Consider the following 25,407-nt stretch of genomic DNA (forward strand, 5'->3'; position numbering starts at 1 on the left):
ATAGATTAACATACTCAAAAGGCCATAAGGTAGTTCAAGTTTGGGGTTACAGGTCATTTGGTCGAAAATAAATGGTCGACAGGACAAATGGTTGACGCAATTTGGTCGAAAGACAAATGGTCGAATTTTTTTTTTTTGTATTTTCACTTTTTTTTGGGGGGGGGGGGGGGTCCCCCAACCCCCTTTTTTGCTAAAAAAAACCCTTTTTTTCCTAAACGAAAACCTGAAAAATATATATATAAATAAATAAAAAAATTCGACCATTTGTCTTTCGACCAAATTGCGTCGACCATTTGTCTGTCGACCAAATGACTGGACAGCCAAGTTTGGCGAGTTTCCTCCACAGAGTTAGGCAATCAACTTTATCGAACGCCATGGATAAATCCAAGCATGCAATATAAACAGGGGGGCAACTCCCCTTCCAAGCAGAGTGCTTAAGACTATTGAGCAAGACCCCACCACAGTTGGGTCCCATAGATTTTTTAAAGCCTTTTTGGTATGGACAAAGAATACTATTAGTGCTACACCACTCCTCTATGAGCTGCAGGATCAGTGCTGCAAATATTTTTGAGTCTGCATCCATTATTGATATTGGGCGATAGTTACTGGCGACTCTTTTATCCCCCTCCTTAAATATGACATATGGTGTCCTCCATGAGATAGGTAATGTCACAGTGGCAATAATGTCTTTAAATAATACAAATAATATTTTAGAACGTATTGTTGAATTCTGTTTAAACACAGCATTTGCCAAGGCATTCAGGCCACAAGCCCTAGATGGATTAGACTTTACAATCACCCATTCGATATCTTCTGTAGGCAAAATTAAAGCCCAGTCAACCTTCGAAGGAAAACGGTGATTAACATACAAGGATTGTTTAGTCTTTGTACAGTTACAGCAAACATGTGATTTGTAAGAAACATATAGTCAATGGTTGATACAGAATTTCCACACCCCCACGTTGGTGCCTGGTTATATCCATCATATGATTTAATTAACATATGCAGTCCCCAGCTTTCTATTTTATGACACCACTTTTGGCCTTGAATAGATTTCCTCTTAGAGGAATTCATAAATTTACAATGGTCACCCTGGGCATTCTCCTCTCCTACCCCCAATTCATTAGTAACATTCCAAGAGTCTAAATATTCAACGTCAGAATCACTTGTGAAGTGGCAATCGGAGTTAACATTTCTGGCAATAATGATGTCCGGTCCAGGTTAGTAAGTAAACCAAGTTTCTACGGTTTCATTTACAAGTCCAATCATAGGATCCAGGTTTGTTTTTGTTTGTTTGTTTTATTCACTTATAATGCGCAGCCGAGACCCAGGCGTATGAGGGCGCAGTAGTACAGGATATGCGAAGCTTAGGATACATACTTACATAATTACACATGGTACATAAATAACTAATTACACACAATGTTTGTAGTATGTACAGGTTGTAGCAATAGTGCAGTAAATTATCTACAGGATATTTATACAGGATGTAGGAAGTGAGTCATCGGGGTAATGGGTGAGGTAGGTTACGTAGTTACCTAGTTACATATATTGCTCATAGAGTATATACATAATAGCAGTAGTACAGTGATTTATATACAGGATATAATACAGGTATGAAGCTAGGATCTCAGCAAGGTGGAGGAGGCGCTGGCTAGTTGATCGATAGCGTCAGGTGATTGATGTAATTTAATCTAAATATGAAGTAAGATTTCTATCAACGTATAGTGTGGGGCAGTGAGTTTCATACTTGGGCCACCCGGACAGGGAAACTGGCACCTCCGGCCTTGGTCAATTTGAATCTAGGAATGATGAGTGTGTTGGAATTAGAGATTCTTGAGCGTCTGGTGGATCTTCTTTCTACAAATCTGTCAGTTATGTAGGGAGGGGCCGCATTGTTCAGGACTTTGTGTGTGAGGGAAGCAACTTTCAGTAGGATTTTGTCTTGGGCAGACAACCATTTATTATTGTGCCTTATCTGGGAAATGTGTGATCGTCTGGAAATGCCAAGAGCTGCTCTCAAGGCATTATTTTGTAAGGTTTGTAGTCTATGTAGGATGTGCTTGTTGGCCCCAATATACAGTGCATTGCAGTAATCAAGTCTAGATAGAACAAGAGCTCTTGCTAAGATCAGGCAGTTGTCATTAGAGATAAAGTGTTTACCAGCACTGATAAGCTTGCATGTATAAGCTGTGGCTGAGGCCAGTGAGTTCACCCGTTTGTTCAGGGAAAGGATAGCATCTAGATGAAAACCTAAGGTCTTCACTTCCTTAGCCACCTTGATGGTATTGCCATCGATCTTGAATGCAGAGTAATCCTGACCTAGTTTGGTGAGATTGGAATGTGTTCCCAGTATGATTAGTTCAGTTTTATCATCATTCAGGCATAGACCGTGCGTAGCCATCCATGCCTGGTTGTTGAGATACAACTTATTTACCAAGGCCAAATCCTTGTTGTAATCCCCTGAAAGTGGGAGGAGGATCTGGGTATTATCTGCATAGTTAGTGTAGGTGATACCCAGACGGTCCAGATCATCAAACAGGGGCTTAGTAAATATGTTGTATAGTGTTGGAGATGCACAGGAGTCCTGGGGGACACCGCACAGGATGGGGATTGGGTCCGCTGCATCTGAAGGTGAGAACACTCACATAGTCCTTTCGCCGAGGAAGGATTCAACCCAGATTATGGCTTCTTTGGAGAAATGCGCTGCGCAGTTGAGGTGGTTACAGAGGACTTTGTGATCTACAAGGTCGAATGCGGCCGAGAGATCCAAGATTAGAAGGAGGGCTGTTTGACCTTTGTCTCTTAGCTCATCAATTTGAGCTTTTAAGTCGATGAAAGCGGTCTCCATCCTATGCTGTGGGCGGAAGCCAGACTGCCTCACTCCCAGGAGCTTGTGATTTTCTAGGAATTTTTGTATTTGGGTATATGCTAGCTTGTCCAGGATTTTCTAGCAAAAAGGGGACTGTAGTAATGGGGCGGTAGTTGGTAGGGATAAAGGGGTCTAGGGATTTTTTTTTTTTTTTAACAACGGCAGTACCGATGATTGTTTGAAATTGGACGGTACAATACCTGAGGTGAAAGAGGCATTAACGAGTTTAGTTATAAAGAGGGATAATTATCTAGCAGCGTCTAGACGTGATTTCTCTTCACGTATAAGGTGTCAATGGGGTTGTGATATAGATTGACCAGGTTACACTTCATCTTAATAGCGATTAACAAACCCCCCCCCCCACCCCCTTAGGACGATCTCTGGCACCTAGGATGGCTGGCTGGCTCAGTAAGAATAACATAACCATCAAAAAGCGGCATGCCCACCATCCAAGTCTCTTGTAACATGATGACCGAATATGCTCATAGATGGGATCATAGACGAGTGTCAGAAGTAAGAGGAGGAGCCTGTGACATTCCATGAAAGCAATGAAACATTAACCTCCCTGCCAAAGAGGACCCTTGAGGTCCCTTAGTGTGAGATGGCAATTCTTAACAAAAATGTCAGCCCACGCCATTCGTTGTCCCCCTCATCTTTAGGTCCAGACAATACAGGGGTAGCGTATTGATCCTTTATAGATGTTGAGTTGTGTCCTGTTACAGGGAACAACATGGAATCAACTACGAGACCCCTGTTAACCCGTGTCGTAAAGAATGTAACCAAATCACAGCCCAACCGTTGGAAGTTCGATGCTTCATTTAGTATTAATTCATAGACAATTTGCGACGGGATCACTAATCTAACAATCATATCATTTTAGATGAATTAAATCAACTAATTTAATATCTTCTGACATAATCAGATGTAACAATGACATTTTATTAAAGAGAGCCAACAAGAGAACCTACATCGTGAGTTGGGCCCCAGCATCTAATAAGCTAGACATTTCCTTGTGTAGGTCCTCCTAATACCCTTTTCACCTGGTCACAATCCCATGTGAAGAAACATCCCAACACTCATCCGGCACCTCCAACATGTCGGGCTCGCCCCAGAGGATTTTTTGTATTCACCCTCGCTGGAGTGACATATGCCCTTCTCACTATCTTGTTATTGGCGCATTCCTCAAAAACTGTTTAGCATGCGGAAGGGCCCTAGTTCATTCGCCATCCAAGAGTGTCGCCCCTAAATCACTCTCTCATTTGACCCACAAACCTGTTGTGTTGGTGTCCATTTCAGCCCAGTCTGCTGCATACAATTCAGAGACATTCCTACCAAATTCAGTCAGGCGGATCAATGCCACATTCATGTAAGAGTATGTGGCTTGTCTGGGATACCCTCCCATGCTGTACTCACTCCCAGCCTTAAGGTTGCAAATTCCAAGAAATTCAATTGCACCATCGGACATGCTGCCCTGAATTCTGTGAAGATGCAGACCTCCTTTTCTTTATAAATATTCCCAAGCTGCCCCTGTCAGCCCAGTCGCTTTGCCATGTTCCCATTCTTCCTGCAAGTCAGAGGCAGTTCAGCCATGAATGGGAAACTCAGTCCTGGTATCTTAGTGGCCCTCTACCATATTCGTATAATGGTGCTGATTGGCGTCAATACCTGTCCACTCTCTGTCCGACCACTTTACCAGTTCCAGCACCTGTAAAGGTGCTGCTTCAGCCATGATCCAATTCGTAAATCGGTCGCCATTGGGAAGGGTAAACCAGTCCACCATGTTCTGCAATATGGACATCCAATAATAAGACTTAAAATCCAGTGACCCTATTTAACCCCCTCCATGCCCCGTCGGCAGCTGCAGAGTGGCAAGTGCAACCTTTGGCATTTCCCCTTTCCACAACAATATGGACATAGTCCTGTGTATGACCATAGGCATCACCTGGAACCGCTATAGTAGTTTGGGAAGAACTATCATCTTTACAAGTGCAACGTGCCCCGGCAATGATATGGGGGAATCAAACCCAAAACTCAGCAAGGTTTTGGAAGGTAATCATAGCTCTGGCTACATTCTGTTGATACACTTAGTCCCAGTCCATGTCCACCCTGATACCCAAATACCGAAATCCCCCCCTAGGTATTTCGCTCCCACACTGTCCCAGTTCTCTCCACCCTTTTGCCGGCAGCGTACAGATCGCGGACTTAGAGCGATTCACAACCAGCCCTGAGAGTGTCCCAAACTCACCTACCGTTGCCATTACAGACTCAAGTTAGTAGCTGTGTCTTTAACATATGACGTCATCTGAATATAGCGATATACAGTGCCTGCCCTCCGCTTCCTCACATCTGCAGACCTACAGCCTCATGTCTTTTATGGGCCAAAGATTCAATGATCAGTGCAAAGAGTAGAGGGGATAGCGAGCACCCCTGCTGTGTGCCACATGTTAGCGAGATTTATCATTTTTATGCTTCATCCCCTCTCCTAATGAGGCCCCCAGCACTTTTTAGGGACTTCGGGAGCCTTTTTCCACTCATTCATTCTTATGAACGCTGTGTTTTACTAACTTGGAGGACCCCCTTCTTTCCTCGCCATTACTAGCGTGGTTGTTCTTTGTCAGCCCTTCTTCTACCATTCTGGGAGGGAGAGGCCGGTGTGTGTGTTTTGCCTTTGGCGGGAACCCTTGGGTGTCCCCGCCTAGGCACCAGAGTTTCTGGGCTGGCACAAAGTGGAGGAGGAATTTTCCACCCCCCTTTCCTTTGTCTGCCAGAGTGCCTGAATGGGACCAGCTCCCACTGGAGGTCTAGCTGTGCCGATTGGACAGCCAAATTCCCCTTTCTGTAAACTGCAGCGGAAGATTGCAGAGGTCGGAGTGCTGGAACTTTTAAAGGTGAGGCTCCTGGAGTGAAAAGCAAGTCGACCACTGGAAGCTGAAGTAACTGAACTGAAGAAGACGACGACCAGAGAAGCCTGCAGACCCTTTGCAACACTTAAGTGACCACTGCTATCCTGACCCTGTTTTCTGTGTGACAGAAGAACTCTGAAGAGAGCAACTCCTTCCCTTTCACTGGTGGGAACAACCAGTCCTAAGAGAAACTTTGTTTTGAGCCCTCGCCCGGGGTCCTGTGAGTTTCCAGAGTTGCAGAACCCCAATACCAGGAGACCTGATGCCCATTTCGAGTGCAGCGTTGGAAAGGCCGAATTCGTCCAAGTCTTTGATAAGCCCTCACGGATACCCCACAGACCCAATCCAACCCGTCCAGACCCCCTCATCAGAGTGTGGGACTGCAGAAACCGAAGAAGATTGACCGGGTGAATCACGTCCTTTGTTGGTGCTCTAGAAAAGGCACCAAAACCACAGAGTGACCAAAGGAGTTGATGAAAGCTGTGCCAGAGGTCCTCCCTTGAGACTGTTGCTGAGAGATTCCCATCCATTGTCCTGCTTTTCGTCATCAGACCATGGAATACGGGGGTCGGGTCCAGAGCTGCAACATCGCGGAGCATCCACCACAAATGTCTTCTTCATACCGAAGGTACTGTGGGGAAAATTGTATTGCTTACCTTAATCGAGAAAGAATGTTTGAACTGTTGTCTAATTATTTACCCGATTCTAACTGAGTTTACAACATACCAGTTTTTATTTACTTGCTTTACTCCAGTCTGCTAGTTTTCTAACTTGAATCTGATCTAACAAGTTAAGTGGTGGTGCTCTTTTGCAGGAACATCTCATGTTGAAAGATTTATATGTGCATAGTGTGAAATGAACATTTGCTTACCTGCAGAGCAAAGAGTTTGTTTCAAGGCCCAATAAATACTGCATTTTTATGATACTGTCTTACTTGAATTGTTAGGAGTGCTCGCACAGTCGCACTACCTTGATAGAGTTTAGATAGACTTCAGTGTCTTTTCCTTTTCACTTGAACCGGGTGGCCTCTCAGAATCTACCCCCAAGGTTGAGTTTGAAAATACATCTTGGAAGACCACTAGGGGACGTGTAACGCAATGGACGCGCAAGGATCGTCCTCCGTGCTAACTCGTTAGGCCTGTAGAGCAGATCTCCCCATCCCGGCGGGAACAGAGCGGCCCAGGCAGAATTACAAGACCCCCAGGACACCAGTAGTGCATCGGGAGGTGCCCCCTGCATACCAGATCGGAAGCGGAACCTTGAGACCTGAAGCGAGCCAGAGAGGCTGGCACAACATAAATAACGGGAACAGCGAGCCCAAAGCGGAGGTAGCATAGCCCCAGGCCCATAGACCACCTGGGTGCACAGGAGACCGGCAGAGTCCTGAGGGAAACGTGAGAACGCAGGACAGCTACAGTGCAGAAGGGGCGAGGGAAGCTCGAGCGTGTTCGGGTGGCACACAACAGAAGTGCGCGCCGACGGTGCCAGCAAGGAGAGGCCCACAGCTATGGCGCAGTAGAAGGGGCATGAGCAAAAGCTCTTCCCCTCCGGACCCCGAGAGAACATATAGCAGGACCCCCCCCCAGGCGGCTGCTGCGGGAGCGCAGCCACGCACCCGGGCGAAGGGACTTCAGCGGGTCCCCCGCCAGCCGAGGCCTGTACGACCAGTAAAGGTGAGGAGACGGAGGGAGGTGTGTGGCCAACCCTGGGGCACCCAGACTGAGGCCTAACAGAGTCAGCTGTCCCGGAGCAACCGGACCACAGAGGGAGAGACCCGTGGGAGAAGGAGGGGTGCCCCCACCTCAGAGGGGACCTACGTATCACCAACACGCGGCCCGCCGACTGGACCAAGTCAGTCAAACGGCAAAGACTACAGGGACTCGGAACACTAGAGCATAGAAGTCGGGCCGGTCCCCTTGGGTAGACGTCCACTCGCCCCCTTGACACTGGAGATATTTTCGCCAGAGGAATACACTCAACAGTTACTGGGAGAAACAGAAACGGCGGAGCTGCCTGAGGAGTGCTGGACACCGGTGGGGCAGGAGAGTCCAGGGGGGGGGCAAACCGGCCACCCCCACGACCCCGGGAGGAGGGCCAACACCAGTGGGCACGAGGCACAGTTGAGGACGGCGGCCACCGTAGGGACCCACCCCCATTGGAATGACATAACACAGGGGAGGCCCATCAGCCACTGTGCTCACCTGCAAAGCAAAGGGCGCCCACATAGAGCGGAGGCACCCCAGTGCCGCAGAGAAGTATCAACAATGTGGAGGCAACCAGGTGGAAGAGATCGGTGCAAGAGCTTCTAGACACAGTGGCATATTGGCCTAAGCCTGGAACACAACAACCTGTGCCCCCTCAGAGGTGCATGGCCCCCTGGTAGTGCCCCAAGGGGATGGCAAGAGGCCAACACGAACAAGAGGAGGATTCTAGGGGAGGTGAATTGACCCCAGGGTAAAGGGCCTCCTAAAGGCGCCACACACCGACCCCCCCACAGATGGCTTGAGAGGCGCCTGCTGTTACTGACCCTCCACAACAAAGCCCCCCCCAGAAAGGCGCGATTTCAGGCTCCAGACCCAGCAGCCGCAGAGTAAGGGGTGCAAGGCCAGGAGGACCCCGCCCAATGCACAAACTTGGGCCCTGAAACTTGAATCATTGAAATCAGAGGGAGACAGCAGGGCGACCCTGGAGCAGACAAACATAGGCCCCCCCAATAACTGGGCATCCATCCAGGGAATTTTGGCGCTACAGCGCTTCCGAAGGCCACAACAGAGCAGCAGGGAGATGCCCGACACCGACACAGATAGAATGGCTTCAGTACTGGACCCCCCAGCACAGGCACTCACCAGAAATGACCAAGGACATACTACAAGAAATAAAAGCTATTAGGACAGATATACAGGCCTCGATATGAGACCTTAGAGGTAGAGTGGATACACTGGAAGAGAAAATGGAGGGGATGGAGAACAACCACATGCAGATGACCTTGACATGAAATATGAGGCGAGACGTAATGACCTCGAAACGAGACAAGAAGACATGCTGTTAAAACTGGATGACCTGGAAAACAGAGAACGGCGCAACAACCTGCGCATTTGTGGGGTGAGTGAACAGAGGAGAAACAGCGGCAGAGGTCGGGAGGAAGGTGCACGGCCTAATATACCAACTATTCACTCTGGAAGGGGGCAAAGAAGTCCAGCTGGAGATAGCCCAAAGAGGTTGGGGTGGTGATGGCAGAGGCCCATGGTCCATAGTGGTATGCTTCCTCCGATATAGAGAGTAGATGGAGGTACTGGAGAAAGCAAAGAGACTGGGGAGCTTCATCTTTGAAGGAGACACAATTAAGGTCTTTCAGGACCTCTCAGCTCTGACGTTCGCCCGTCAAAGAGAATGTCGCCCACTCACACAGTGGCTCTCAGAGCAGGACATCAGATACAGATGGTCATACCCCTTCGCCCTGACGTTTGAGCGTGCTGAGGTTGATTACTGGGTGACCAGCGGCAAAGAGGCACTCCAGGTGCTCCAAGTCATCAAGCGCGAAGGTACTGCAGTACAGGGAAAGGGAGAGGCAGCACCTCCAGAGCGCACGAGGGAACCCGAAGGGCCCTGGTCCACGAAGAAGAAGAAAGGAAAGAGGAAGTTCAAGAAACTAAATACCCCCACCCACTAAGAGACTTGGTATTAGGAGTCGCAACTTGAGAACCATAGTTTATTGGGCGAGGACGCAGTGTGCCACTCAACCCCCGCCAGGGGAGACGAGGTGTCATGGAGGACAACGGGGGAGCAGCAGTTCTTATTCCATAATAGCTTGCCCTAGGGTAAGCATCTCAACCAAAGGGGAGGGGAAGGAAAAGGGGGAGGGGGAACATCAACACAGTGCAGAACTGATCGGGGTCGCTGAGGGGATCAACAAGGCCCCATAATACAGAGGATTGGTGGAGAGGAAACACAGCTCCTGATGGCAAATCCTGAGAAAGGGGGCCGGGTCGAGGCCATTAAGCTGGGCTCACTAAATGTGAAAGGCCTCAACTTGCCTACAAACCTCTCTGTTAGGGAAGGAGATGAGAAATTCCGACTTGGATGTCCTACTGGTACAGGAGACTTGGACGGTGGCAGGTGAGGAGAGATGGGTCCCGGGTGCCCATATTAGCCAAGTCTTTTGGGCGTCAGGGCCCACCAAGAAAGGAGGAGTGGGGATCTTAATTCATAGAAGGCTTAGGCTCTCGGAACCGACTGTGTGGCACTGAGCTGATGGAAGGCGTTAGTGGTCTCAGGGAATCTGGACAACACTAGGATAACCATAGCGATCCTTTACTGCCGAATGTGGGTCAGATGCAGTTCCTGAGGGAGGCAATGCTTGAGGTTCTGGACATGGTGGAGGGTCTCCTCATTTTGGGGGTTGATTTTAACATGTGGGCGGACAGGGAAATGGACCACAGCGGCAGGATCATCCCCACGGGGAGCAGGGGGGATTAGCAAATGGCGGGTTCTTGGATTACATTACAAGGGCTGGTTGATGTCTGGAGAGACGCGCACCCTGCAACGCGGGGGTACCTGTTCTATTCTGCAGTCTACGGCTCCAGAACCAGAAAAGACTATTTTTCTGGAATAGCAGCACTCTAGTAGAGAAGACAACTGCGAACATCGCCCAATTAGCTGGTCGGACCACGACCTGGTGGGGGCAACTATGTCCAGACTGAAGGACAGAGAATCCCTTTGGCGTTGCACTGATTTGTTCCTGAGAGATGGGGTGTTTAGGGAAGAGATGAGAGAAGCCATTAGGGATTATTTTGTACTAAATTACACGGGGGAAGTGGAAAAGGGGATGGTATGGGACGTAGCAAAAGCAACCTGGAGGGGTCTTCTTATCAGGGAAGGGCCGGCAAAGAGAAGAACCAGGGCCCTGCTATCCCGGAGACTGAGGGGAGAGATTTGCCTCCTGGAGAGGGTGGAGGGAAAAGAAGAGGAAGAGAAGGAAAGTGATCTGAGGACAGCGAGGGGGAAGCGTCAGGAATTGAAAGACATCGAGATGGGAAGGGTTCTGTCCTGCCTCCAATACCTGAAACAAAAATACTGTGAAAAGGGAGACCAGGCGGATTGCATGCTAGCGGCAAAGCTTCGTGGCCAGAGAGCTGAGAGATGGGTGGCTGGGATTAGGGGCGACGGAGAGAACAGGAGTTCCGAACCCAAGGCAGTGGCAGGGGAGTTCGCCAATTTCTTCGAGAACCTATGTAGGAACGAGGGGGCTCCAGATGGGTAGGCAATGAATTCCTACCTCAGGGGGGTGTCCCTTTTGACTCTTCGGCCCGGAGAGTCTACCACCTTAGATGAACCCATCACGCAGGAAGAAGTTCTGAAAGCAATAACAAGCCTGAGACTGGGCAAGGCACCAGGAGAGGACGGATCTCTGGGGGGGGGACTCGGTATTGGTAGCTATAGACACTGAAAAGGCGAGTCGACTGCGGGTTTCTCAGTGGGGTACTCAAGAAATCTGGCTTCGGCGAGGGATACAGCCGGCCACCCAGGCCCTCTATGAGTGTGCCTCGGCCAGGGTCATGTTCAACGGGCGGCTGTCCCGGACCTTCGTGCTGCAACGGGGGACGCGACAAGGATGTCCCTTGTCCCCCCTTGTCTCCCTTGTCCCCCGCGTTGTTCGCCGAGACAATGGAGGTAATGGCGGAATACTTAAGGGGTTCGGTCGATGTGAAGGGCATTGAGGTGGCGGATAGAGTATTTAAACTTGGGCTCTAGGCAGATGATGTAATGCTGCACTTGCAACACCCCACCAGTCTGTCCCCATATCCCTGAAGGTGATCGAGGAATTTGTCAGGCTTTCAAGTAAACATAGGTAAATCTGTGATCGTCCCTTTGCCCCAGATTCAGACAGGAACATAGGAGAGTTGGAACCCCTGGGACTCAGAATTCAGACTGAAGGGGTGAAATACCTTGGGATTAATATTGTTAGACCCGACAAGGACTTGGGACACGCCAATTATCCCTCGCTGTTTGATAGGCTGAGATGGAGGTTTGGAACAAAGGGCAGATATCATTGATGGGGAGACTTAATGCAATCAAAATTAACTTTCTCCCAAGGGTGCTGTATCTATTTCAAATGCTCCCAATTAAGGCTCCGGAAGAGCCATGTAGGTCATGGGCTTGGTTAGAGATGCAGGGGGTGGATCATATAAAATGGACCTCTTCCTGGTTTTATTCGGGCTGGAGAAAAGCAACGAACAGTGTAACTCGCTGCCACCACTGGTGCATTTTCTACTGTTGGCGGCACAGGCCAGCCGAGCCAGGCACTGGAAGGAAAATGGGACAACTCCCCACTGTGCGAGAGTGGGCTGGGACAGCCAAAGACATATATCTCATGGAAAAGATATCGGCAGCGATTCATGGAAGCAGTGCTCTGGTGGAATCAGAATGGCTGCAGTTCCATAACAACTTTTGAGCTAAAGGAAAGAGACATGAAGGGAAGAAGGGGACATAGACTCAGCCGTGCATGGTACACATTCTGATTAAAAGAGCCAGATGTGGAAGGAGACATAAATTACATGTCTTGAACACGTCCGGTTGGTGCCTCACATAGAAGTGTGACACATGCTCCCAGATCTGTTCAACCCGAGACTATCTACATTGGCGAAGGGTAAAGGGAGGAGGGAGGACGGGGAATTTATACAAATTATGGGATTTGTAGTATGTAAGAATGACAAGGGGAAAAACACCCCGTATTACCTTGTTTTATTGTTTCCTGACTTTGACAAATGCTAATAAAAACAAATTTACAACAAAAAAAAGAAAATACATCTTAACATGATGCATAATTAAACTATTGGTGTATACATATAATCTGATTTATAATTAAATAGCTGTGTCTCTTGCACCACCTATTACCGCTCAAATCAGTTTTTTATTGGGAATCATTGCTCGGACATTCAATGTCTGCATGATATGTCGATATGTTTAACACACTTTTGTTGCATCTTTGCCAATGGTCCCACCTGACGTGGGACAGACTTCAACATTTTCTCTATTTCTAATTATGACTAGTATAGTAAACTTGATAGGCGGACAGAACATTGGACTCAATCCTTAGACCTGCTGTATGTCTGCATCAGTGCTAGATGCCCACTCAAAGACGAGGAGCATGAGTCATGCGCAGAGCCCCCTCCATTACCCCAAACTGAAGACTGTAACCCCTTCCCTCAAACATGCCAAAAATTTAACTTATGTATGACATTAGTAAATGAATTTCTACACACGCAACACAACTCTACTCAATGGGGTGGAGCATGACAGAGCATGCTTGCAAGCGTAATTTCAGTACAATTCCGAGCCAATTAGCTACTGGCACTCCTGATGTAGACATTCCAAGTGCATCTTGTCTTTTAATTGAAAATTCCATGTTTACCTTCCGTGGGCAGTCTCCTTGTCCCAATATCCAATCTGCACTCTTCCCAGTCCACTTGTGCTATGCTGCTAGGCGTATTGGGTGCACTCCACAGCTCCTTCAGCCGTTCCTCCAAGGTTGGCAGGTGCGAGCTGTCAGAAGTAGTCTCAGATTTCACTGCAAAAGGAGAAATTATACTTTTTTCATTTTTCAAAGCGTTAGCATCCAAGCATAGAATACAGATGCAAAATAATTCAGTATACTGTCCTAGGCATTGAAGAAATGTGTGGTGTTATAGTTTCCATCCTCGTCAGGTGTTCTATTTCTCTTCCAGTTCTGTGGTAAACAGAACCAAAGATCATATCCATTATATTCCCTTAACCAATAAAGTCAAAAAGAGAAAATAGGCATGGTTAAAGTCAAAGGGAAAAGACTGGGCAGGCAAGTATTGCCAGTCAAATAAGAAATCTCATGAGCAGGAGGAATTGTCTGCTGAGCTTTTGATGGCATAAGGGTTCATATAATGCCATTCATTGTTTCCGCCACATTTTACAAAACATTGTTCCAAAAGAAAAATCGGTCACTCATTTGTACCTAGCATACCAACATACACAAGACAAATTCACAAGAAAATGTATTGTCACTAAAATTAAAATATATACTGTCTCTTGTTCAACTCAAACTTTTTAATTGTAAACCTGAAATAATCGCCACATTTTTCCCTTACTACAGACCACGACAAGGAAATAAAATAATCTAAACAAAAATAATGTGTTACTTTATATACACACAGCCACATTATCACTCATTCACTGCTACAAACTCAAAAAGATACATGCAAATTACTTATAATGATTTTACAGCATTCACACAACCTGCAAATACCAACAAAACGGCAGCTAGCTTGTTTTGGCCCAAGAGATGCCAAGGTCTTCATCAGAAGAAAGATCGAGTCTCTTCTTGTAGCTAAGATAAACATCATAATACATTCTCGCAGTCATTCTTTCATAATCCATGTGGGTGTCCCTTACCCCAGTGGACAATCCTTTCCTTTCCCTTATTACGTCTAGCACTTTGGTCTCCACATGGACAGATAACCGGTTGAGTGGAGCAACAATCCTTTTCATGTTCGTTTCTTACTTTTCCCCTTCATAAATGCACCGAAAAAGATACATTTGAATCATTTAATTTTTATCCTCATTTACATTACTCAGTTCAGCTCCAATCTCTACTAAAGGAAACTTCAGGCCAGTGGCTTCTTGTATCCACAGAGCTGCATGAACCTGTAGGATTCTCACGGTGCGCAAATGCTAAAGTTTCAAAAATCGAACATTTGGAAAGAGGAAATGTTAGGGAGAATTCTCTGGTAAGGCTAATTTCCCAAACCTAGTGAATCCCCCAGCAGCTTTGCTGGATTTGTGGGGTTTATTTTTTTCTCCTGCTAAGAGTGAGACTCTTTCTCCCACCCTTAGGCATGATTTGAGAATGTCCTTTGACTATATAATGTGTTTTATGGGCTATGGGGTATTTTACTCCATAGGGCTTCATGTGTTTTTGGTATGTGCGTTACACAGCACTCTCAGTGCAGTAACACAGGGGTGTCATAGTGACCCCCAAACATAGACTCCATGCCCTGGGACTGACTACTGTCTCCCAGGGCATGTAAAGTCACCATTGGCTTTACTAGTCTTAAATTGTGAACAGAACCAGTACAAACCATCATATTGTGGAAGTACTGGTAGGGGTAATTCGATTGCCCCTGGGTCTGTTCTCCAAGGGGGCACTGTCCAGTCCCCCCTTGTCGAGTTTCTGGCTGGTGGCAGTGGATACCACGCGAATAATCCACCAGAATATTTCCTATGGGATTTTCCCATTCATTTTAAGCGCACCACTTTTTGGAGCAATGTTAAAGATACCGCCGGGTTATTTATTTAATATTTATTCCCCGGTTGGGTCTTTTTGCCAGGACTCGGTTTTAAAATGGCGTTTGTGTTCGCCTCTGAAACTCTAACCCAAGTCGAGCCCTTTGTTCCACTTTTTGGCGGGCTTCTCCACAGAAGCCCTCCAAATGGTGCCACTCTGTCTGGGGTGAACAGGATGTGTGTGAGGGGGTTTAGGCACCCTGGACTGAGTTACCTTGCCAACTCAAGTCGCACTCTTGTGTGATTGGCTCAGTGGTGAGCCGCCCGGCTCACCACTTAGCATGTTTGAGTGACAGCTAGGCTGATGAATGGGGGTTTTGCTGCATAAAAGCAGGGCTTTGGGGACTGGAACTTCAGAAGTCGCCACAGGACCTAAAGAATCCAAAGAATCCAAAGAGGGGAGAAGCTGAGCCATCTACAACGACGACACCACCGGTGGAGCCCTGCTGTACGAACTCACCACCTCCCCGACGACAGAGGAGATCATCTTCCAGGAGAGTCTTCTTCCCTTTGAGCTGGTGGGACCAACCAGTTCGCCTTTTTTCACCTTCCTGGATCATCTCGTGGTCGAATCGCCCGTGCCAAGTACCCCGGCGGCCAGATAGCCACGGTTCACCACTACCGCGAATAAAAGGGTTGTACCTTTTAATCGGGAAACTCAGCGACTGGTTTCTTCCCTGGCAGTGCAACGACCTCCAGCTTTCCTCCACGTCGAGATCATCTCTTCCCCTGGACGAAGCCCCGACTTGCACCCGCTGCCAGGCACAACTGCCCCCGCTGGAGCTTTCTTACCATTTCAGGTATTGTGTCCCGCCTGGTCTCCCTTGCAACCGATTGTCCAAGGTGTCCCGTAAATCCTTGACTCTCTGTCCTGGGTTGACCTCGGACCTGCTAACTTTACCTTTCTGAACTGATCCAACCTCTTTTGACTTTTCTGCAAAGACCTTGAGTGCATTTCCACTGTGTGATCTTGGGCACATTCCGCCTTGCTCTCTCCAAGAGTGGGCCTGGCCTATGAACTTTTTGCTCTACAGTAGACCCTGACTTTCTTGACTTGCTGTGGTTTCTTAAAAGTGTTGGTACTGTGTTATTTTCCTATTCTGCCTTTTCTCTCCTTTTTAAACAAATTATTGGAGTGCCATCTACGGTTACACGCTCACCACTGTTTTGCTAAATAAGTGGTGTCTTAACCTAGACTTGTCAAATAATTAACTAGGGAGGCGTATATACTTATTGTGACAGTGTTTGAACTTGCTTGACATATTAGTGCCAGTGAATTTTTACAAGTGTGTTTTTAAATAAATAATTATATACTTTTATACCAAAGCTCTGGTCAGTGTTTGCTTGTTCTACTGTATTTTTAGCCATATTGTGTATGCTCTATATACTGCCTAACTCTTCTTGAGAGAATTCTGACTGCTCAGCCACAGCTACCAGGTAAACCTGGGTGGTACAGACTGCTACCAATTGGGTTTACTGCTTACTCCTGTAGTCTTAAACTTTTTGCAGTGGTCCCTAAGGGAACTGCACAGGTTTATGCCTAACGGGAAAACTAACCAGTATTCATTGCCACCCTATTAAAGGGCAGTGGGCCATTGCTAAATAGTGCTGAAAACAAAATGGTTCAATATGTTCTGAACTTACTAGCACCCCAATTAGGTCACCAAATAGTCAACAATCCAACATTGACGCATTCAGTGCTCAACCTACAGGTTACAGGCATGAACCCCGGCACAGCTGACTCGGCCCTTCATCCTTCCAAGGTCAATCATTTGCCTGCTTCGAGTATGCTAATAGTAACATCTGGTATTTACTGTGCTACATTTTTTTAATTGAATTTGGATTTTATATAACGCAAACTTAGCTAGGAAGCAATGGGGAGCAGAATTTGTCAATGAGGATAACATAGGATGTAAGGAGGATGGGAGTTACAATATGTGGCAAGGGATGTTCCAGCTATGAGGGTGGAAGGTGATGGAGATATGGAGGAAGCCTAGGTGGCATGTAGCTATTGACTGAATAAGGTCCTGAGTTCCTTCCTGGATTGCAAGATCGCGACGATACAGATTGCCACTGGGATGGTGTTCCCATAGGCAGGGGCTGAGCAAGAGGAGTCCTGTTTTTCTCCTTGCATGCTGTACTGTGGTAGCAAGTGCTACATGTATATAAAAAAGGTATTGTTAAGGTCGACAAAGTACTTATGGTAGTTGCGAAAAGTCATCAGCGCTTACCATCAGAATCATGCCTCTTGAGCCATGCTTTTTCCTCAACACTCCCAGCAGGTGACGGGCTGCTGGTCATCTCTGAACCACCAAATAGGAATTCTGGGATCTCCTTCACCAATTTCATAAGAGCACCAATGTGCGTGCCCCGTCGGACCTCATCTGTTGGGAGAACGCAAAGAGTTGGATTCCAGCAGTTCCACTGGTCAAAGAAGATTGTTCATTTAAGGGAATGAAACGGAAGGTGCATTGGGCAAAGCCAACATTCATGGTCTGAAGTTTCACTTTACCTTTTGGGCAAGTAGTGCAGCTACAAAGCAGAACTAACCAGGTCTATGGATACAAACTATGACATTCAAGGTTTAATAGTGCCTTCAAGGAAAGCTATCAACTAAAAATCGTACACATTGAAGATTTCCTTTCGACAAAACAATAAATCATCCTAAGTTTGGAACTCTAAGTCTTTACACAATGAAAGTCAAATTACATTTGGTTGCTTAGTTACAGCACCTTCCTGAGAAGGCATTTCATACCTGCATTATTCGCCAAAACAAATCAATAAAGGCACACTGGATGTGACCTGTAATAATGACCTCTTATTTCTGTTTGTAGCAACAATATCAAGATCTGTAAGATTTGACAGCAAATATATACATGGAAGTCCAACATTCCCTAAACTGTAAGTAAATAGTAAAATGACTATGTACTGGAGATTGTCATATCTATCGAAGAATTCCTTAACTACACAAACAATATTTGTACTCTGGGCCCTTCACTGAAGAGTTTATCGCTCCAGTTAAAAATCCTCCATCGTCTTTATTCTTACATAAAAAAATTGACTATGTGGTCACAAAGAGTGAGATTTCTGTCATATCATAATGTCACCCTTTCGAAGTTATCCTGCTTCATAACATTTTCCATTAGAGAGTACATAAAGAAATAAAGATATTCAAACAGGAAAGAAACAAAGTTGTCTAGAAATAATCTATGGCGGGTAGTGCATTTCTGTACACATATATGGAGCAGTACAATGTTTCTTGTAAACATGATCTACAGTAATAAGTTTAAGCTATCATCGGTCCAAAAGTTCCCTGGAACCAAATATGCACCCATTCCAGAAACACTAGTGGGTCTTCAAAGAAATTATTTTTGTCAATCGTGTCAAGAAAGTGGCAAAAGAAGTCACAAAGTGAATGAAAAATGTGCACAAAGCCACAAAACTGATCTTGCTAGCAATAAAAAGCAAACACAAAAGACAATCCTGCTGCTTTCCGGTAAAGCAAGCTAAAATGAGAACTGAGGAAAAAGCAAGCACAGGATCGAATTTTTCTGCACTAGCCCATGGGATCGGTAGAAAAAAAGTTTCAATGTGAAGATGTCCCCAGGAAAACGTAGTCAAGTGAAAGTGTAGTCAGCAAAAAGTAGTTAAAAAATTTTGCAATTCCATGCAAGTAATTCAAGTGTGAAAATGTTGGCAGTAATAAGGTCGCAAAAAAAGCTATTTTTAAATATACAATAGTACAAGGCTGTAATCCTAAATGTGACCCAAACCTCTAACCACAATCACCCTTACTCCATTTCTAAACCTTCCCCTCATTCTAAGTATAACCCTTATCCTACCTTGAACTCTTACTGAACATTTACCCTTCAGCGCGCTAAAGTGTTTTAATTGCATTTTACTAATAAAAACTAGTTAGAAAATGAAGCGTGACCCTATCTCCAACCCCATCACCAGCTTGCCACAAATTACATAGCCCTTGCCCTAACCCTTGCTCTAATACAGACTTTAGCCTTACCCTAACTGCAACTCTACCACTTACCTTAATGCTTTCTTTAACTTAACCACTAGGTTTACCCTATATGCTATCCTACAGCAACATCACCAGCCCTCTCCAACCTTCCTATCTCTTTTGTTAACACGTACCCAAACTATTACTCTATTGGCCCTAGTCTTACCAGAGCCCGTACCCTGACACTCAATCTACCCTAACGACAATCCAAACCCCCAACATCTTTACTATAACCCCTATCCTTAACCTAAACCAAGTAAATCACAAGCCCACTAAACCCTCCTTAACCCTAACAATTACCATAGCAGCACTACATGTTTGTCTACTTCTCAACTTTTTCACTGCAGAGATATTTTCACCTACTACATTTTTGTTTGCTACATTTTCTCTGAGTACTGAAAAAACATTACAACATTCCATTTTCCGTCAAACTAGTCGACCACAGAAATATGCAAAAATACAAATCAAATCACAAATTAAACAGAGGAATGTTTAAGAATCCATTTAATTACACGTAAACAAAGGCTCAGGGTTCAAAAGATGACCGTTTTGAAAAGGCTTTCTGATGCAACAAGGAAGTGTCATGAATGGTACAGAAAACACCAAGTCTCAAGGACAGCCCAAGGGTTTTTATTAAAGTATGAGTCTATGTCTGTCACCCTCTCTCACCCTCCTAAATAAGTTCTCTCTAAACCAGGCACCCGCAGCCCCTGGTTAGTGCTAGACCAGACATTGCTGACCCCTACTAATATCTGTCTTTATCCTATGATGTTCTCCTTGAAAGCAGACTATCTCCCTCAGTGATGGGCAAACGTTCCCTAACCTCACCAGATATTAGTGTTCTAATGGGATAGTAGAATTGTGCATTATAGCTGCTCAGTAACATTCTCCTCGTTCCACTCATGCCCACTGTTACCTCTCCCTTCTACTCTAGCTGACCCCTCCCCTGTCTCCCCCCTAGCAACTTTCTGTTGCTCTAATGTTTCACTCCTCCTCTCTCCTGCCTCCACCCTTTGCTGTTAACTCTTCCTCCCCTCCCTTAGTCTACCACCACTACTACTACTACTACTCCTCCTCCTCCTCCTCCTCCTCCCACTACTGCTCTTCACATGCTTCTACTAGTACCCCCCTCCATCTACTCCTACCACTCCTCCTCTCACTACTACTCCCACTTTAATACTACTCCACCTCCCACAATTACCACGCCTCAACCCCAGATTACCCATCCTCCTCCCACTATATTTCTGCTCCTGCCACTCTACTACTCAGCCAGCCTCCTGACACTCAGTAAAGGACTTACCACATTCACACCTTACACAGTCTGTTCTATGCACAAGTCTGACACACATGTACACTCACGCTACAAAACTACCAACTCTCCTAAGCCAATGCCTTACCTGCTCCAAAACCTCTCCACAATCAAGACGCTACCTCCTTCCTACTTCTGGTCTCTTGATCGCCATCTATTTCCTCCTCTGACCTCAACCGACTCACACATACTTCCTGTTTCCTGTCCCCTACTTATATATGCTTTGTTGGCCAACTGTCCCTATTGTGACAAATCAAGGTAATTCATCCCTTCTCCCCAAAGGGGAGCCCCACCATGAGACTGGGGAGGGGAGACTGCTCCGCAATACCCTCCCTAGGGGCAGAGACAAGTGGGACCTCACCGGGAGAGACTCCCCCTTAGGGGACAAATACTAAAATCTGAATAATATGAGAGAAGAACAGTGGATAAGAATACCCTGGGAAAAGGGGAAACCAGAAAGATATGAGCCAGAGAATAGATAAACTAGGCAATTGAGACACATACAAGGTCAAGTTGACCAAAACATGCAGGAACAAGCAGAAAACAGGAGGGGAAGCCCACCAGAAAAATAATACCTTAACAGGATACACTGAGATCAACAGCCAAGAATATAGATAAATGATCCACAAAAGGGATTCCCAAAGTGGGGAGAGAACTCAGTAGTCCATTTGTAGAACAGAAAAAACAGATCCAAGAAGTCACGAGAGACCATTTGTGGATTATATTTGAAAGAGAATCTGATAGACTGGTGCTAGGAGTACTCTGAAGGGAAGGGAGTCATTCTCCTGACCCAAGTTAGTTTTCATAGTGGTGGGGTCAGTAAGGGTAGTTTTGGACAGCTGGCTTATTTCTTTGGACATTCACATCCGACTAAGAAGTACCTTGGTAACAAAGGTAGCGATGACCCATAGTGATATGGAAAGTTAGGCCTTATAAATTTACTTAAAAAAATATCTTACGCCATGTCCTCAGAGTCCGTGTCCTCCTGACTCACCACCCTACCCAATCTGTTTGGTCCCTTCCTCTGCCCTGGGTGTGTGTGTGCAGGAAAAGGCTTAAAAGCTGTTCTTGGCCCGCCAACTTTCTCGGCACAGTGTTGCCACCGGGCAATGAGTTGCTGGAAGATGGAGTCCAAAGTTCATTTTTATGGTCTTATTCTCTGTGACCCAGCGTAGGTTTGGGGTCCTTTCACCTTTCAAGTTGATGGTGGACTAGTGGATCGGGATTACTGGTGAGCTCAGCCAGTCCCTTGTGAGTTTCAGCTGCTCGGGACCACTGTGCGACTCAGCCATGCTTCTGCGTGGTTGGAGTGGTCGTGTCTCTCTCCCTTGCCGCTCTGAGATAGTGATCGGGTCTCAGTAGCGCTGACACATTGGTATTGTAGGTAAGCACTTCAGCTCTACCTGGCTTTTCTCCTCGAATCTCCTTGTTGGCTGGCTGGTCTGCTCTTACTGTAAACTCTGCATCTGAAATGGAAAAAGAAGACTGGCGAGCATACGAATTCAGAGTTAAGGCTGTAGACATGGTTCTGAAGGAAGACACATGGGCACAGGGCGGGCATGGACAGGGACAGGAACTAGATCCATCTCCACTGCCACCATCTCCACTCTGTGGCAACAACCTCGGTAAACTTGCCACTGCCGAGAGGGGGTCCTGACCCACGTTTGACAAAGCACCATTATTGGCCTCGTCACAAGATTTTACTCTAACACCTAAAAATACCTATTCAAATACTTTAAAGGGTTTTCGCAAGGTACAGTGATGGGATGAATTGTGACATACAGAGAGTCTCTTGTCATTGTGTTCATTCTGCCATCTCAGAGAGGGTTGGATCAGAAAGTCTAACTACTCCGTGGATGCCCATAACAATACATTTGCAATCTTTTTAAGTGTCCTGACTTATTGTAGTGGACAGTAATGCTTCATCCAAAGCCTCTGTTGAAACTGCAACTTTGTATTTTTTTTATGTATTATCTTGATAGCCCTATGTGGAATGCGATTGGTTGGCTCGATTCAGATCCAGTTCAATGAGTCTGTGGAGTCCGCCAAGCCTCTAGTTAGTCTAATGCCTGGAACTGTGGCCGTGCCCCTGGAAGAAGCCCACTTCACAAGGATCCTTCTGAAAATCTCTGTTGCTGGAGTCCTGATTCTCCTGCAAGGTGAATTCTGCTTCTCCATAAACAGACAGATTGGATTGCGATGATCCCCCCCCCCACGATCTGGTGGGGGCACCCGAAGATTACATCTCTGCAGCTGTGTGCTCCTCTAAAGCTCCTGGCCATTTGGATCACAGACCCAGAAGTGGAAGCACAGTGTCAATGCATGAGACGTGACTGCTGTGCTTCTGCTGAAGGAAAATGCCAGCACGTCTCCATCTCTGGACTCTACAGGGAAAACTATTATGGTCACTTTTTTAAGGGAAAATGCACTGTCCATTCCTGCAGCACTGAATCCAGACCACAGCAACTTGATGGGCTGAACCGAGGGAGAGCATACTGCAATCTTGTTGCTATTATTCCATCCACCTTCTTGAGGATTGCCTCTTGCGGGTGCATTGGCCTCATGTACAATGCACCCCCAAGAGTGGGACCTCTCTTCTATCTCATGATAGAAGAGAGGTCCCACTTTCTATCGCAGGAGGCTGTGACTACAGACTCTGCAGCCTGGAACCAGAACTGTGACTTATGTACACTCTGCTGCTGGGATCTCTCCCTGCACCTGTATCTCCTAGGCTTCTGCAACGTTCTCTAGTAGCCTTTCCTACATTGTGGGGGTACTCCAGACTACAAATCCATAATGTATCCTATTCTTCTGTGCCTTGGGAGTCGTCCGCATACCTGTGACGAAACATTCATTTTGCTGCTTCCCTTCTTATAGACTTCTAGTGGATGCTGTTAGGGAGAATTCTCAAAATTGGTTGATTTCCCTTACCCTAAAGAGTCCCCCAGCAGCTTTACTGGATTTCTAGGATACATTTTTTTCACCTGCTAAGAGTGTGAGCCTTTTTTCCCACTTTGTTTTGCTATGTGTATTTCTACTTTGTGTGTGATCTTGGGAATGGAGCCTCACCTACTCCATGTGCACCACTTTTTGTGTGTGTTACACAGCACCTTCAGTGCAGTGACACAGGGTTGTCTGAGACTTCCCCCTGACTCAATTTTTCTGGGGCTGACTACTGTCCCCCAGAAACAGGTAAAGTTGCCATTAACTTTATATAGTAACTTTAAACCACAGACCCAGTACACCCCATCTTACATGGAGTATTGGAAAGGGTTAGCTCCTATACCTTTTTGTCTGTACCTCTTGGGGTATTGTTTCGCTCCCTTAATATTAAGACTTGGCTGGTGGCAGTGGTATCTACCTTAACATTTCTACCGCGATTATTTATATAACGTGGTAATGTTTTAGGCTATTATATTAGCCTCGAACATAAACCGCTTGACCAAATACATTTTATTTTGGCTCCGGCTGGGTTTAGTCGCCATTTCTTTTTGTTAAAGTCTTTCTCGTGTTTTACTCTGCGCGCCAAACCGGGGATGACTCCTTTGTTCACTGTCTTTTCGCAGGCTTCTGCAAAGAAGCCCTCCTTAAGGCACCTGATAGTCTAGGTAGGCAGGATGTGAGGGAGGGAGGGAGGGATATTCGGACCCCTGCCATGGGTTGCCTTAGTAACCCAAGTCGCACTCTTGTCTGATTGGCTAAGGGGACTGGCCTTGCCAGGCCAGCCACCCTGCTGTGTGATTGACAGCCAGGTTGTATGAGCTGTGGAAAACTGCATAAAAAGCAGGTCTCTGGGACTGAAAGACAGTCGCCACTGGAACGAAAGAACCAACGAGGAACTGGAAGAAGAGGACCCCTACAACGAGTGAACCTCCGGGTGAAGCCCTGCTGCAGGTCCAAATCTCCAAATCCGACGACAGAGAAGATCCTCCAGGAAACCTCTTCCCTTGAGCTGGTAGGACCAACCAGTTCGCCCAAACTACAAGCCAGGAGCCCTCCTCTGGTTGAATTTGCTGTACAGAGCTACAGTGGGCCGGATAGCCAGGAAGGTCAGACCCTGCTTGTGTTTTAAGGAGCGCACCTTTTATTCGTTGTTTGGCGCTGCTGCTGGTTTCTTCCCTGGGTAGTGCAGGACCCTCCAGTCTTCCTATGTTTGATCAGTCCGACAGTCGCTTCAAGAACCGTGAGCCTGCAGGAACTACCAGGAACGTCTGCCACAGCTACATCCCCCTCTCCGTTTCAAGGTACTGTGCAAATCCGGTTGTGCGTTTCGCTCAGCCGCAGTGAAAGTGTTGAAATCTTTCTCTAGTCCGAGGGCTTGTCCTTCTCTTTGAACGATCTTTTCTACCAACCAACCTCGTCCGGAATCTGTGCCACGAACTTTACCGCGAACTACATTGAACCTACTATCTTGAGCAAAAGACTTTTGAACCATTGACTTTGGCCCTATGCCTTTTCTATCTGATTTTTACCTTGTAGCATCTCTTGTTCACTTGCTCTGATTACTTACCTGTTGCTGTTGCCTAATTTCTTATAACTTTGTCTTTCCCTCCCTTTTAAATTGCTGGAGTGCGATTTTGCTCCCACTTATTTTGTGAGCCTAACTTGTCTAGAATTTAAGGGAAGTGGTGTGGTGTATTTATGATTGTGATTTTTAACTTGCATAGAAAGGTGAACTGTTATACAACTGATAAGTAAATAAATATATATTCTTTTACTTAGAAACCTTGAGTCAGTGTTTGCCTGAATCATAGTAATTGCTGTCCTTTGTGTAACTATTTGTACTGCTCACTTACTCTTGAGATAAATCTAGCTGCTCCGCTACTGCTACCACTATAACTGTGTAGTACAGGCTTGTACCAAAGGTGAAATTGTACCGTCACTTGTAATCTTAATTGTGTGTAGTGTTCCCAAAGGGTACTGCATATAATTCTGCCTAACAGACGCCCTTTCTTTTTTCTTCGATTCAACACATGCCCTGGCTTTTTGGTGGTAAGTA

At 46.3% G+C, this 25,407-nt stretch overlaps 1 protein-coding gene across 8 annotated transcripts in view; it reads right to left on the minus strand.

The window, feature by feature from the left end:
* The window catches only part of LOC138567561 (uncharacterized), a 2,466,350-nt gene that overhangs the window by 1,545,456 nt on the left and 895,487 nt on the right, over positions 1–25,407 (minus strand). For 7 of the 8 annotated variants that reach the window (XM_069645900.1, XM_069645903.1, XM_069645902.1 and 4 more), the window contains 2 exons: positions 17,319–17,471; positions 13,187–13,342 (listed from right to left, as the gene is read on the minus strand). In XM_069645900.1, the coding sequence (XP_069502001.1) occupies positions 13,187–13,342; positions 17,319–17,471 (309 nt within the window). The remainder of the gene's footprint in view (positions 1–13,186; positions 13,343–17,318; positions 17,472–25,407) is intronic. The other variant, XM_069645906.1, reaches the window with a different exon arrangement.

This window comes from Ambystoma mexicanum, chromosome 2p (assembly GCF_040938575.1).
Source record: "Ambystoma mexicanum isolate Mex_15411 chromosome 2p, UKY_AmexF1_1, whole genome shotgun sequence".
Taxonomy (NCBI): domain Eukaryota; kingdom Metazoa; phylum Chordata; class Amphibia; order Caudata; family Ambystomatidae; genus Ambystoma; species Ambystoma mexicanum.